The sequence below is a fragment of the Propithecus coquereli genome, unplaced genomic scaffold, assembly GCF_000956105.1.
Source record: "Propithecus coquereli isolate 6110/MARCELLA unplaced genomic scaffold, Pcoq_1.0 Scaffold374, whole genome shotgun sequence".
In the NCBI taxonomy this organism is placed as follows: Eukaryota; Metazoa; Chordata; class Mammalia; order Primates; family Indriidae; genus Propithecus; species Propithecus coquereli.
The window spans coordinates 51,798-68,424 of NW_012149441.1; the positions used below are offsets into that span (position 1 = coordinate 51,798).

Below are 16,627 nucleotides of genomic sequence, written 5' to 3' on the forward strand. Positions count from 1 at the left end.
ATTTTCTCTTGAAATTCTTTTTAACTTCAAATCCCCCATGGTTGGTGAAGAGTTAGTTTTGCAAAAAGAATAAACCTTTTCACTTGTTTTGAGCCTCTGCTAACATGGAGCTGTGTGACATGGTCCGAATGTTCTCTGACTCTTGTGGGATGCTCAGGCCATCAAAATTTCATTAGCCTCACAGCAGTCCTAGCGCCTTCTTAGCTTGAACTGGTGGCCTCCTTATCAATAAATAAATGAAATCTAATCCCTTTTAGTGACTAAATTCTCCTTTGAAGTTATAACTAGAACATCAGCCACTCCGCTTGCATAATTTTACAAATGTTTAATAACGTTTTTTTTTCCTGGGGAAAACAGCCTCATTCACAGTTATTCCAAATGATGAAAACAGTCAACAAAAACTCCCATGATGTTAAACCAAATGAAAACAAATCAGTGTCTGGTTCTTAAATTAGCTTCCTTTTGGTGAGTTATTTTACCCATGTCCTTCTCATTTCAACCTTTAGTGATATAATAGAACTTCCAAGGACACATCTCAAACTAGTACAAAAATGAATAAAATTAGGCAATGAAAAGAAATGAAGAGTCAGGGCAAAATATAACCAGACAATCAACAGCCTTTAATGTTAGAGCAATTTAAAATATCTGAGGAGAGTAGAGTTGGATTATTTTAGTAATTTTATATTAGAACTATTTGACTAGAAGTACTAAGAAAAGTAAAAATATGTATGTTTTGAGGATATTGTTTGTAAAGATGTTACAAGAACCTGTGTATGATTGAAAATTTTAATTCTTACTAAACCCAACTTAAGGGGAAAAAAACCCATAATTTTTTATACCAGGAAAAAATTCTCGATGCTCTTATTTAACAACACAATTAAAAATTACAAGGTCTTCTGCTAAATACCTCAGAAAATTATACTTCCCCATATCTTAATGTAATTAATTACTTTAAATGAAATCTTGTTCCTTCTGAGTAATCACTGAAATTTCAGAACAAATAAATTAATCTGAAATGTTCCTATGGACATATACATTAAATATATGAAATAGCTAGTATTCATTAAGATAACGTATCTATTTTATTTCCTCTTTTGTTTCCTTCCTTAAAACTGCTCTCATTGGGAATTCTTAGACCACCAAAATGTTGTTTAAAAAAACAACCACAACCAAACCTTGGGAAAAGAGTAAACACAAGTTTAAGTCATCACTTTGCCCAACTCTACAAACGTTGCTTTTGACACTTTATACTCTTAACTTGGCTGACCTGTTTACTCTCAACAAATGCTGCAGAATGTTCTGAATTTCAAGGCAAGGCTCTTGACAGTCTCCCTGTCTCTCTTCATTCTGCTTCCTAACCACCACTTGGAGAAATGAAAGCCTGAAACTTTTCATGTCTTCACATCACCCAAAGAACAAGGGCTATGAGATTCCTGGGGGAACCAGTTCATCCTCTAGTTAGGAATAATCCATGCAAATGGAGAAGGGCAGTGGTGTGAGAAACTCAAACGTCTTCCTCCTCTCCTCCCAAATACTTGGATATTATATTCCGTTAACTAAAGGTCATAAAGTTTGTAGTTTTCTATTTTGTGAAAAGAAAAAAAAATGGCATGTGTTTGGGAATTCACTGTGAGATAGTTCTAGCAGATATATAATTAAAAAAAATAAAATTAGTTTATATTTTACCAACATAGATACCATAACAAGATACGCTTCTTATGAGAGAAGAGAAAGAGAGATGCTACAGAGGTTTTGGGTGCAAAGGGCAAACTGACCCAATGTGAAAAATATTTAATAGATACAGATATGGATGATCTAGGATGCAGATGAGCAGAACCGATGGCATTATCCTGCTGCCTTCTATTCTTTCCTATAACATCACAAATGTTATTGTTTAAGAAAATCAAATTCCACATGCTACATTTGAATACAGCCATTGTACCTGCAATTGCTCAAGAAGCGTTATATGAAGTGCAGCTGGACAGGAAGCAATATTGTATGTATTTAAGGCCAGTGACTTCGGAATCCACTATGAAAACTGACATAAACACAGAGTTACTGCAGGGAATGGATTAGCTGATCCCAAGAATTGTCTGCCTGATCCTAAGACTCATTTTGTCACAAATAACTGTCCTTGTTTACTCTTTGGCCTGGAATAATGCCAGTCTCCACCAAGAGCTACACTTCCAAAATGAAGATATTGGGTACCTGTTATTAATTGGTCTTGACTTTGGTTTAATGCACTAAAGTATTCTACAGAAGATAAGGAATTGTTTGCGTTGGTTTAACTTAGACTTTTTCATGAATAGAAAGGAAGCATTTCTAATAAATAGTGAGAAGCACCAGGAACCACTTCATACTGAGACTTCGCTAAAACTGAAAGCTAACAATAGATCTGCTCTCTTATTACAAAGCAAAGCTGACAAAGTTGCCCAATAAATAATAAAATTGAAATATCATTGATAAAACAAGCATTTTTCTTTTCAAATGTCATGCAATTCTTCCAGTTTAATTTTCTCTTTGCTTTTTGATGCATCGGATATGCATAGCATCAATAACTAGACTGAAGTAGCAAGTGCACTGTTAATATTAAAAGTGGAAGCAGAAATGATTTTTTGTTGTCTGGTGCATTGGCACCAATGCCCCAATTCTTCCTAGAAGCAATACTGACTAAAAATTAAGTTTTCTTTACAATTTGTTATTGCATATAAATTAACTGTTTTTTTTTTTTTTTTTTTAATTATCCTGCATTGGCAAGAGGAAAAAAGTCCTGATAATTTATAAAGACTCTTTTCTTACAATATACAAAGCTGCTATTTGGCTATCCTGAAATCCAATTTTTGTGTGTGGATTTAATTGCACAGTAATCCAGTCCCCAAAGCACATCAAAGGCCACGCTCTCCGTCTTTACCGAGATTTCAATTGCTCTCATCAACCAGTAAGTCTAAAGCATGATCAAATTTGTTCTTCAATCACTCGAGCCCTGTTAATAAACTATTCTGTATGCTCACTCATCCATTCTAAGATTCTGCAACTTCTTTGAGATATCTTCAAGAGGAATCTACAAAGACATCTTTGATTGCAAGATGGCTCTGGGGTAAATGTTATCAACACTTGCTTTCCTACTCCACAGAGGATAACAGGTGACATGGGCCAAGATAAGTCGAAGCTAATCTTTTTTTTTCCTGTACACGATTAAACTGTTTTTCAAAACTATAGCTAACATATCATAGACTGCTTGCCTAATTTAACAATCTGACGTCGAATATTGATTTTCTTTTCCAGGAAAAAAAAATGCATTATTCAAGGACATTTCTTGGATTCCAGTGCATTAAAACAAAAAGAAAGGAAGAAGAAAGAAAGAGAAAGAAGGATGGGAGGAAGGAAGACAGGAAGGAAAACACGCCCCCAGAGTCAACCAAAACAGAAGCACTGAACGCCGACATTATAAAGCAAAAAATGAAACTTACCGTTCTCACTGTCGGACTTGTTCTCGTGCTCCGTATCGGTCAGGGTGAGGGCTGAGTTGGACCGACTTGACAGGCAGGAGCTGCGGCCCGATTTGACCCCCCTGCCCCAAAGTCTCATGGCATGCTCTGGGGACATCACTGCTTCATTTTCAGTGTCAGCATCTGACCCTGCACTGATAGAGTAACCTCTGTGGGGGAGCCCCATTTCCGCACAAAATGCCAGTCCTCTTCGAGTTGCTGGTTCACAAACTCCTAACTGCCTTAGGGTAAAATTCTGTCCTAATTAGGGGGAAAAAAAGATAACAACTGGTGAGTATATGTTTAGGGTTAGATTTTTTTTTTTTTTTTAATATTTTTAAAGAAAGTTTCCCTGAAATAAACACTCAAGCATTCAAGCTGTTCAGCTATCAGCACCAGGTGTTTACATTAGCTTTGCATGGCATATGGTCAAGTGTGTGCAATTATGGGAGGTGAGGTTGGCCCCAGCTTAGAGCTCCTTTGTTACCTGTTTAAGACCATAAGCACCTCCAGAGAGATGGGCAAGTAAGGTGGCACCAACCATGAGAACTCAACCCACAGAAAGCATTAGTGACCACTGATAGAATTTTGCTTAGCAGACTTATGAAGCAATAGAAATTGTCAGAATTATTTTCTGCGTCCTGCCTTTAGTCCTAAACAATAGTCTTTTCCCTCCAAGATGTCACTCCTTTGGAAGAGAAAAAGACTTCCCTCAAGAATAAATTACTCGTTAAATAGAACAGGAGCTTCATCGGTTTTATTATTCTTCCCACCTTAACTTAGCAGCTAATATAAACATGTAGTATGTGTGGATACACACACTAAACTTTGTCTTGAAAATCTGCAGCACATTTTGGATATCTTTGACTTTCTAGACTTTTTAATAAACACTTGAAAACATCTGTATTGATCAGAGTAAACCAATTTTTGCAAATAAAGTGCACTCTAAAAATAAAGCGGGAGTATTACGTATTTAAAAATTAATGACAAAATCAAGTTCCCTGAAAAATAAATGGCTGTGAACTCTGCAGGCCTTTACTAATAAATCGAGCATAATAAAACTCATGACACTGCAATAACTTAAAGCAAAAGTGTTTAAATTAGGTGACACTTTAAAATGACTGCTGTTATTAATGACTTTTCCAATCCTGTATTTATTCTTGAAATCTCACAGATGTTTTATGATACTATGGATGAGAAGAGTGAGAAAAATGTTTGCTCATAGGATGCATATGCATGGCTCTTCCATTGCTTGTCTTTTGTTGACGTGGTAAAGTCTGAGAATTAGGTACCGACCTGAATCAGAACACATAATAGTAAAGAATGATAGTATGGCAAAGACTGATTTAAAAGGTACCATCTAATAACCAAACCTTTTAAGAATATTAGGCATTTATATTACTCATATTTTTATTTTCCTACTTCTGTCTCTTAAATCTATGAACATTTTAAAGCTAATAGGCTGATATGAGAAACATTCATTATATATTTTTTTAAAAGAGGGCATTATAAATTATTTGTGATAAAATTATAACATGTCAAATCTTGTAGGAAATAAATCAAACGTAATGGACAATGTAGTAAATATTTGGTTGTAAAGACATTAGCACCCTCCAGGCCTCAGCACATTTTAACTAGCGTGGTTAATTGCTTTATTGCTGTGGCTATATCAGAAGTTGGAATCGGCTTTATCTCGGTCAGACTTCCAAATGGATTCCGACAATGACACTCATGAATAATGAAAATCGGTTGCTACAATTAGCTGCAAATCAAACTGTGCTTATCAGAGAGATGTGAATAAGTATCTGAACCAAAAAGTATGTCAAAAAAAAAAAAAAAGAAGAAGAAAGAAGAGAAAAAAGGAAAAAGGGCTTCCCCGTTGAACAGTGAGAAAGCGGGTGAGCTCACTGAGGTAAGACATGGTATTGTCAGTATTTTAAAAGAATCAGTGCAAACTGTACTTGTGCAAGTCAATCTAAACAAGGCCAATGTCATCGTGGACAGTCAATGGAATTGCTGCAGAAGAGCTTACCTATTGCTATTTACATGTCATGTTTAAAATGGGGGGAGTGCTCTAAAGCATTTAAATATTGCCATCAAACATGCCGGTTTTTCAAAATAAGAATACAAAATAATTTTTAAAGAAGGGAAAAATAAAGGATAAGGTCCTCAGCATCTTTCCTCTATTTTGGAAGGTGCCCACATTAGAGAATAAAAAGAAAAGGGAAGTTAAAAGATGATAAGAACTCCCTCTCTAATCTCTGAAACGTAACTTGAAACATTTTCCAATATTGACTTTTCACACTACTGCCATCTTGATGCGAAAATCTATGAGGTGAAGGAAAGCAGAAAGCTGCAATCTTTATTTGTTATCCAGGTATGTAAACACAGTTCACTTTGCAACTAAATATACAACACATCAGCCCTATGAACTGGTATGTGTATCCCAAACTCCAGGAACATCTGACCCTCTGAAGTCAATGTCTCACAATGATTCAGAACTCTTAAGGGCTATTTCTGAAATGCAAGCTAAAAAGCAAGCACAACAGCAGGAATCCCTGTTAGATCTCCTTACTGAATTAAAAGGTTTGTTTTTGTTTCCCCTAGGAAAGAACATTAAACTTGGCCTCAGATGGACCTAGGTTACAGCCACTCACTACTTCTGTTCAAATGACTTAACCATTTTTTTTTTTTCCATCTTTCAGGGCTGTCATGATTTGGTTTTAGAAGATAGTTTACGTAAATGTGACTAGCATAAACAAGGGCTAAAGGAAAAAATGGCTTAAAGATAAATACCTTCACAAACATAATTAATAATCATAGAAAATGTGTAATTTGAGGATGGGGAGAGGAGCATTTTCAAACAGCCACACCACCACCAAAGTCGACTGACTTTTAGTTAAGCAATTGCCTTCATTCAAAAATCTCTCGACCCCAGACCTGCCTCACTGCTTCAAATTCTATTGTCATCAATTCTCCTGGTTGGCTAAGGATTTTTGTTTTAAGGATCCCTTGTTTTAATGCAAACACCCCCGGGGAGATCTAACCTTAAACTCAAATAAATTAGTCTACTAGATTATTTTCCACCATCTAGCAATGTTTAGCAAGATAGGCTATACTTAATGGAAAACATCTGCAGTTTTGACAAGTACAGGGAAGATGGAGAGAAGAAAATTCCCTGGCTAGAAGGGGAGACACTTGGCTGAGGTATGAAGATGTGGGAGGCCTGGGCTGGGCTTGTTGGGAGGACTTTTTGGCAACGCAGAGAAGTGGAAAGAGACAGGTAGGACGAGGCAGCTGAGATGCCTCTGGGACCAGGCTGCACACTTGACAATCCTGCTTAAAGTCAGCTCTGGCTTCAAGGAACAAACGCTCGATTCTTACTTTCCATGGTTTCTTCATATTGTAAACGTCTTGTGCTGCTTGCAACAGTTCTAACACCATTATCTTCATTTCTTTCTTTGCCTCTTACAGTCTTTATATTAATTCAGTTTGGACAAGACAGGCAAAATAAATGGTTATCTCCCATGCATTGAATTTTGGTAACCTTGATCAGCAGGGCCAACAACAGAGGAGTTTCCCATTACAATGTGAAAAATCACCAAAACAATAAATTGTAGCAAGAACAAAGTACCCCTGAGGATGGAATTCACCGTGATTAAAAGGCAAGGTTAGCTTGGATTCAATCAGGCATTTTTGTTTTACCACACTAACAAATTTGAAAATCTACAAAAGAAAAAACACAACCTAGGCAGGTTGTATTTAAAAAGTCGCACATTTTAGGCCAGGCATGGTGGCTCACGTTTGTAATCCTAGCACTTTGGGAGGCTGAGGCAGGAGGATCACTTGAGGCCAGGAGTTCCAGACCAGCCTGAGCAAGAATGACACCGAGTCTCTACTAAAAATAGAAAACCAGCCATGCATGGTGGAGCACGCCTGTAGTCCCAGCTACTCAAGAGGCTGAGGAAGGAGGATTGCTTGAGACCAGGAGTTAGAGGTTGCAGTGAACTATGATGACACCACTGTACTCCAGCCAGGGTGACAGAGCGAGACTCTGTCAAAACAAATAAATAAATAAATAAATACATAAACAAACTTTAAAAATTAAAAAAACTTGCACATTTTAAAAAATGAGTGAGGGTGTGTGACAAAATGGGAAGGATGGTATAAGGACAAGTACTTCAAATGAGCTGGGCACACAGAACAGCCACCCCTTTACTAAAAGCAGGGGATTGGAAAAATGGGTTCGCTGTTTGGCCTTCTTCTCACAGTGTCTATAACCCAGTCAGAGCAGCGAGGGAGTTTTCAAAGCTGCAGTCAGAGCGATGATCACCAATGGGCAAGACGTCTACTACCTCTTGAATGAGTTGAAAAGAAAAAGATTCTACATGAGGGGGAAGTCTCAGAGTTCCACAGGGTGACTACAGCACCCCGGGGGGAGGGTCTTTTCTTCCCTCTAATGTCTGGGTTTCTGTGATGTCTAAATTTGGCTTTCTCTCTCTCTCTCTCTGTCTTGCTTGTTTGTTCTTTTTTTTTTTTTTTTAATAAATAGCTTTATTGAACTATAACTCACATAGCATGCAATGTAACAATTTAAAATGTACAGTTCAATGGTTTCTGTTATATTCACAGAGTTTTGCAATTAGGACCACATCAATTTTAGGAAAATTTTATCACCCCAAAAAGAAACCTCATACCAATTATCAGCTACCCCCCATTTTCCCTTGCCCCCTGCCCCCTCCCAGCCCTAGGCAACCACTACTCTATTTCTGTCTCGATAGATTTCCTATCCTGGACATTTCAAATACAGGAGATCTTACAATATGTGGTCTTTTGTGACTGGCTCCTTTCACTTAGCATAATGTTTTCAAAGTTCATCCATCTTATAGTGTCAGCGTTGAATTTTTAGAGGGTGTTTCCCTGGTTCTTTGGCTCCTGGCTTGGAAGAATCACAAGCCGGGCCGGTGCGACAGAGAGATGATAGACACCCCATTTCCACACAAGCAGCATTTATTGCAGGCTTTTCAGTATAGAATAGAAAGTGAAAGTACATTCCCTGAGGGGAAATGGGTCTATCTCCGTGAGTAGGGAAGACTCTGCGGTCTTATCACACTTTTACTTTTCTGTCTACACCTTATGATATGCTAAATGGTGGGTGGAATATTATTACTTTCCTGGGAAAAGGGTGGTGAGTTCTTAGAACTAAGGGCCCTCCCCAATTTTATCCTTACAGGGTAACTTCCAGTGGTTGCCATGACAATTATAAACCTTCATGGCTCTGATGGGTGTGATTTTTACTATGCTGATACATGTTAATGGGGAAAAGGTCAACTTTGGACCTGAGCTCCTGGTTTCTGCGCATGCTCTTGGCCAGGAAAAGGCCCTAACTTCAAGTTCCTGCCATTGTGGGTTAGGTTCTAAATGTTCATTGGCCTCCTCATTTTTGCCCCCCTCCTCTTTTCCTGTGGTTAGTGCTGCCAACCTGCACCTGTCCCTAACAGTGGCATGTTTCAGTACTTCATTTCTTTTGGTGGCCCGATAATATTCCATTGTCTGGACATGTCATGTTGTATCTATCCATTCGTCAGTTAATGGACATTTGAGTTGTTTTCACATTTTGGCTATTATAAAAACGCTTCTAGGAACACTTGTGTACAAATTTTTGTGTGTACATATGTTTTCCTTTCTCTTAGGTATATACCTAGGAGAGGAATTGCTGGATCCTACAGTAGCTCTATGTTTAACCTTTTGAGGAACCACCAGACTGTTTTCCACAGTGACTGCACTGTTTTATATTCCTGCTAGCAGTGTATGAGGGGTTTAATTTCTGCACGTCCTCACCAATACATGTTATTATCTACTGGTTCTCTTTTATAACACACTGCAAGTAAGGCCTGGAGTTTGCAATGAGGGGTTGCAATATAAGTCATTAGCATTAAAATTTAGGGGGCAAACAAGAATCATTATTCTCTTAAAAAGCAGTTGATTCTGTGGGTCGGCTATGCAAATTCATTATCATTTTATTTCATCATTTTTCTTTGCCTTCTTTTATACTGCATTTATTGCTTGTAAAATATTTTTCTATTAAAACTAGAAATACTCTTTAGCCCAGAAAGCCTACCTTTGGGACTATATCCTAGAGAAATAAAATCACCTGATTTCAAATATACAAAATATTAACAAACAAAATGTTTACTATAGCACTGTTGCAAAAATGTAAACAACCCTAATGTCTGCCAGAAAGGGAATGGCTGAGTAAGTTATATATCCATCCTATGCAATACTGTGTCACTAAAACAAAGAGTGAGTTTGGACCCATGTCTTTGGAACTGGAAGGAAACCCATTTATATATATTCTAAGTAAAAAAAAAATGCAAGTTGCATAATACTGTCTATAGCATGATCCTACTTTTGGAAACTAAGGAAGAGAACCAACAAATTATATAAGTGGTTGTGGTTTTGAGTATGAATACAGGTGAGGAAGGATATATAATTGCTATAATAGGTCACTTAGAAGGGGCTGTCAATGAAGAAAATTACTAATAGTAATATTCTCTTTTATACTTTTGAATTTTTATTTTTCATTATAATTGTTTTAATAATTTAAAAAGCATAATAAAGAAAAATTAAAGCCTATCTTCATTTTACAAAACAAATATATTTTCTTGATTTGCTGTTTAATAGCTTCTATTCAATAATTAGAAATTTAATTTATTACCTTTTCTTAGGGAATCTGGGTTTTAAAAATCCTTCCTCATTTATTGTAAGGAAATAAATTTGTGTAAGATACATGGGAGCATTGTTTTTCTCCATTTCCTTCATCATACAGGGGTCATTTTAAAGGAGAATAACCATTCATTTCTCCTCCGGTAACAACCCCAAAAACTGAGTGTGGGAAATGGGTGGATGAATCAATATAAATTTAATACACAGAAATAAAACAATCAGTAACTGTTTTTAGTTCTTTTCCTTGGTGGCTGTGAGCTTGAAAGGAATTTTTTATTCTCAGGCATGGAGTGACATTCCTCCATGGGTTGAGCATAACACAAACCACCAAACTGGGCAAACATTTCTAATTAGGTGCTTGTGGAATCAGTGGTACCACCACCTTAGCCAGAGTTCCCTCTTGTGCTGTGTTTGCAAATTGTAAGATCACACGGCACTAGAAACATATGTGACTTTATTTCCGAGTGCATATTTTATGGGACGCTCCAAACTCTTTAACCTTCTTCTGTTAAATTTGTCACCATTTGAACAGAATACCTCTCCTTGAACATGCAATAGAAATTTCAATGTGGGTATAAATCTTTCCTTATAAGACTCTCCAAAAACTACATTTTAAAAAACTAACTTAAAAGTCCCACTAAATACCTTAACTTCCCCACCCCATTTTATTCTGTACATAAAATGCAAATATCTTCAACTACTTGCTCAATTTACTTATTAATATGTTGTTAACATCCACAACCACATACTAACAACCTCAGATTTCCAGGGGACATTGAAAATGACCACGGTACACCATACTTATAATCTAATTTATTACTCAAAACACAAGTCTAATGGAAGCCATTACAGGGTGTCCCCTGGGCAACCGTATCCAAAGCAGCTTTCAGTGGAAATTTGGGGCTTGGCACTTAACAGGGTGGGTGAGAAGGGAAAACCCCAGGTACATCTGTGAGCTGAGAAAGCAGGATTCGCATGAATGACCCTGGAGAAGATGCATTTTCTTTAAGATTTGTGGGGCCTCCAGGGGAGGACATATGAATATTGAATGGAAGGTTTGGTGGCCCAAGTGACAAACATTAGGTTGTGAGTCTGCTGACTAGTAAAAAAAGAGCATCTCTTAAGCCTGTATCATGAAAGCCCAACTATAAAAAAGTATAGGCTCAACTGTAAAAAAGTGGTTTTTGCAACCATTTGTAATTAGAGAAATAACTTTGAAATGGTTTTTTTATCAAAAATATCCTGAAAATAAATTTACTTATTTTCACTTAGTAATTATTGTTTCAGAACAATCCAAATCCAGTGATGAAAATACGCCTGCAATGTATCTGCTGCTATCTGATAGCGGAACTGCAGTAGGTACTGGTGTAAGTATGCATATGGTTTGGCAGAAAGCAGCAGGTGTTTAATAATTGTGACTGAAGCGGCACCGCAGCGATTCACAACGTGGATCCAAAATTGGCAACATGGCAAGGAACCAGATACAATTTTAGCAGTAAGCTGGGGGCTCAAGACATCAGACCAATAAAGGGCGAGGCGGGGGAAAGGATTACTCCCACTGCGTCCTGAGGAGGGCTGTAAGCTACATCTATCTGCTCGCACCTTCTGGTAGGTAATCCACAAAGCAGGTTGGCCGCAGAGCCCAAAGAAGCACTTGCCTACTTAACAGCCAAAATTAGTTAACAATCAGTTAGGCAGGGGAGCTAAAAGAGGGAGCTAAGAGGAAAACCATTAACATGAAACAATGATAAACTGGAGCTATTTAACTTGTGTTTTTAAGTACAGAAATTTAAGGTTGAGTAAACATGACCATCTAAATCCTTTAATCCTGACGCTGACATTTATAGTGACTGAGAAGGATTAATCATTTTGATTTCTAAATGAATCATTTTAAGCAGTTAATATTTAAAAGTAATAAACTTTGGAGTCGCAGTAATTAGCCCAGTGGATCTGATTAATGTTTCAGGTTTAATGTTTCAGGTTTTTGTCTCTTTTTATAAAACCGGATTCTCACAAAAATAAGTTTTCTCAGCACCAGTATTTCAGAAAACATGAAAAAGGGTTTCAGATTCCTTTCGTTTTTGTCTGATGACAGAGGTGAGGGGGAACACAGGGGAAATGAAAAGTTTGGGGTCTAACTGGAAATTCATAGCGGCATTAAGTGCTGAATGGTAGGACCATATGGTCATATTTCTTTTGAAGTCTAGGATCAGTTCCCATTATTCACTATAATGGCATCCAAGACTAAACTAAATCTCAGTCTTTAAAATTAAAAGCATTTTCCTCTTGGCTTTCAAAGCTTCCTCCTTCACAATTTCCAACATGTCTGAATGTTTAATATATTTTCATAATGCAAAAACCACAAATAAATAAAATTAAAATAAGAAGAATAAGAGAAATGATTTATTCCATTTCACTTCCGAAGCAGGGTAAAATGGTGCAGAGATGTATAATTAGTATCTTAATCAAAAGAGTTATTAATACTATTTTTACATCTGCAATGCTATTCATGACATTTTAAAATTATACAAACCTTCATGTTCTACATTTAAGAAATATGAATTCAATTCATTTGACCTATTTTGAGCGAACAATGTATAGAAGCATTTAAAATCTACTTATCATTTTCGTAATATTCTAGTAATAAAATTGCCCCCCTAAAAGTAATGTATATCTAAGAGCTTAAAACAGGCCTTTTTCTATTTGGAAACTGATGAAAATATTTGAAAGGCCTGGTCCCAACTCTTCATTCTCTCAGCACAATCCTGGATATTGTTGTGTATGCTATTATCTTAATGGGCAAAATGTCTTTATCCAGCAAAACATTATAGTGCAACCACAGCAGAGGTTGTGTTTAAGATAAGATAGTGGTCGTGGTTCAGTAGAGACAGTGTGACTCTACCCCCAGCACCAGATGAATCTCATCTGGTGAGATTCAGCTTCTGGCTGAAGCTGAATGAGAGAAAAAATACAAACCCCAAACTTTCCATACTCAACTACCGTTGTTTGCACATGCCTAGTTCGCTTTTGTTTTAATTATTACTATTTAGGTAAATTTTGCATGCAATGAAAATATATAGATCAAAAGTGGATGTTTCCGTGAGTTTTAACAAATACATCCACCACGACACCAAACAAGATATGGCACATCTCCTCATGCCCACAAAGTTCTCTCGTGCCCAGCCAATCCCCACCCCTGCAGGCAACCATTGTTCTGATTTCTTTTATGGTAGATTAGTTTTGTCTGTTCTTGAACTTCATATAAATGGAGTCATACAGTATGTACTCTGGATCCTTTTGCTTAACAGAATGTTTCTGAGATTCTTTCATGCTGTTACATGTATCAGTGGTTCATTCTTTTGTCTTGCCAACTTGTATTCTACTGTACGAATATACTAAAATTTGTTAAATCCATTCCCTTGGTGATTCCAATTTGGGCCTATTATGAATAAAGCTGCTATGAACATAAGTTTTTATTTGTTTTGAGTAAATCCTTGGAGATGAATTGCTGGGTTAAGGAGATGTTATTTTTAACTTTATATTAGAAAATGCCAGTTTCCAAAGCAGTTGTGCCATTTTACCTTTTACATTCCCATCAGCGGTGTATGAGAGTCCCAGTTGTTTCACATCCTCACCAATATTTAGGCTGTGAATCCTTTTAATTTTAGCTGTTCCAATGGGTGAGTGGTAGTGTCTTATTGTGGTTTTAATTTTCATCTCCCTGATGGCTAATCATGTTGAGCACTTTTTCTCATGCTTATTAGACATGCGTGTATCTTTTCTGTGACATTCTGTTAGAAGTTTTTTGCCCATTTTTAAATTTGGTTATTTATCATTTTGTTATTTATTTGTAGACACTCTTTATATAGTCTAGATACAAATCCTCTGTCATAGATAGATAGATAAATAGATAGATAAATGATAGATTTCTCCCAGACTGTGGCTTGCCCTTTCGTTTTCTTAAAGGTACTGTCTGATAAACAGAACTTTTTAATTTGATAAAGTCTCATTTATCAATTTTTTTCTTTTTTTTTTTTTTAAGAGACAGGGTCATGCTGTGTTGCCCTGGCTGGAGTGCAGTGACACAATCATAGCTCGCTGCAACTTTGAACTCCTGGCCTCAAACGATCCTCCCACCTTGCTCTCCCAAAGTGCTGGGATTACAAGAGTGAGCCACTAAGCCCAGACCAATTTTTTCTTTTACATTTATTCTTTTTATGACCTTTCTAAGATATCTTTGCCTACCTCAAGTTTGTGAGGATATTCAAGAACGTGTTTAGTTTTTTACTGTGGTTTTCCAGTGGAAATTAGAAAGATGAAGGAGTATAAAAATGATTGGAATTTAACTCTGGTTATTCCTGGCCCTGGAACTCACCAGCTATTGACTAAGTAAACATTTTAACATGTATGGGTCTCAGTATTCCTCATATATAAAATGGACTTAAAGGATCTCAAAGATCTCCTAACCATATAAATTTATGCAGAGGCAGAAAGAAGGCAGCACAATGGTATGTGAAACAAAGCTGAGAACGATAGCATCAAGAGTCCCAGGAGGAACACATGGAAGACAAAAGGCCTTGGGAAAAAGCATGCGTCACAAGGGTTAAAATTTCCTTTAGCACCAGAGACTTCTGCTTTATATTTCCTAAAATAAATGAAAGGCATGATGCTACCTTCTGACCTGGCTCCTCCCTTAAACACCTTGTCTGGGGATTCATGCTGAATCAAAAATCAAGCATCAGGACAGTGTGAACATTAGCAAGCTACATCTGGCCTTCTGGAAAGGTGCTTTTCTTCTGCAGCCCCCAACATGTAGATCCAACCCACTGAGGTTCTGAAGCAGGAATTATTTTTTGCTTTTGACTTTTGGTGATTTAAAATCGGAAGGTTTTCTTTCATAGCCCCACTCTCTGAATGCAACCTCTGTTAATATTTTGCAGTTTTCTTCTTTTCTTTCTTTCAGTTTTTTTTATGGGGGGTGGTAATTCTATAGATAGATTTTGTTTATTTCACATACTTTTATAGGAGTTTTTGAGTAAAGTTTTGAGTAAAGCTTTCATAAATCAGGTGGTTTGGTTGTCTTGCTTCTTCCTAAGCCAAAACTTCACAACAGTACACCATGTCTTCACTTTAGTAATGCACTGTGTTTAGAAGTTGATAAGGAGCGGTATATGTTTTCCCATGAAAACAACTTGTAGGATGCCAGGATGGAACACAGAGATCTATTTAGTTATCTGTATCTAAATGAAGAACTGGATGAACAGTACACTAGAGCATGGATTCGATGTACAAGACTGTCTCCGAAAAAATGTGCTCAGAATTCCAACCAGGAAGACATCTCCTACAGCAGCCTCTCCCGCTGATTTCCTCCTCACCCAGCTGGGAGGGACTTCCTGAGCAAATCACTGGTGCTCACCTAGATAAATGAACGCTCAATGAAGGCTACCAGGATAGGAGTTGTACAGTGGGGACGTAGAATTTGGGGTTTGCTGCCGCCTTTCCCACACTAATAGGACAACTGATTCGCCTTTCATGTTTACCGACCATTTGAATTTCTCTTCTGTGAACTGTCTAGGCATGCCATCTTCCCATTGGGTCGTCCACCTTTCTATTTTCAATTCGTACAGGTCACTCAGCATACATAGATATAAACCTTATATATGTCACGTGGATTATAAATATATGTTCCTACATAATGGTTTTGTTTCTGGGTATTTTGATTTACATATAAGAGGTTTTAAATGAAAAAAAAATAGTCATCGAAGCCTATCTTTTCTTCTGGGTTTTCTGTTTTCATTAGGATGGTCTTCCCTACTCTTGACGTGTACATGGAGTCCCTGGGACAGGCTATGTGGACTAACAACCTCTTTCTCCTCGTCACTTCTGCTATAAGGACTGGGCAGCAAAAATAGCAAGTCTTTCCTCTTCTAGCGCAGCTAAGTATGGTCATGTATAACAGTTCTGAAAAAAGAGAAGTAGAAAGAAGTCTCAGGGGATAAAACAAACTAGTATAATATGGAGAAGGCCTTCTCACCCTTGTGTTCGTCCTTATTCCAACAGGAGTATGAACACACAGCAGCCACTGGGGGCCCATGGGACAAAAGCCACGTGCTAAGGATGGCTGAGCAAAAAAAGGTAGAAGGAACCTGGGTCCCTGATAGCATCTTTGAGCCCGGCTAGACAATCTATGTCTGCACCTCTGGTTTTGTAAGAAAATAATTCTCTTCAGTGTTAAGCCACTGTTTTTGGAGCTTTCTGCTACTCGTGGCTCAAGTCATTCCTATCTAATTCAGTCTCCCAAATTAACTTCTAGAATTCTTACTGCTTTATTTTTTACATTTGTCTTTAATCCATCTTCATTTATTTTTGAATATGCTGAGAGATATGGGTCCAATTTTATGTTCTTCCAGATG

At 37.3% G+C, this 16,627-nt stretch overlaps 1 protein-coding gene across 1 annotated transcript in view; it reads right to left on the bottom strand.

Moving 5' to 3' along the window:
- Nucleotides 1-344: 344 nt before the first annotated feature.
- Nucleotides 345-16,627, bottom strand: part of LOC105816473 (teneurin-3-like) — a 226,548-nt gene continuing 210,265 nt past the window's right edge. The window contains exons 3-4 of the mRNA XM_012651907.1: nucleotides 3,471-3,749; nucleotides 345-540 (exon numbers count right to left, since the gene is read on the bottom strand). Of these exons, the coding sequence (XP_012507361.1) occupies nucleotides 536-540; nucleotides 3,471-3,749 (284 nt within the window). The 3' untranslated portion in view covers nucleotides 345-535. The remainder of the gene's footprint in view (nucleotides 541-3,470; nucleotides 3,750-16,627) is intronic.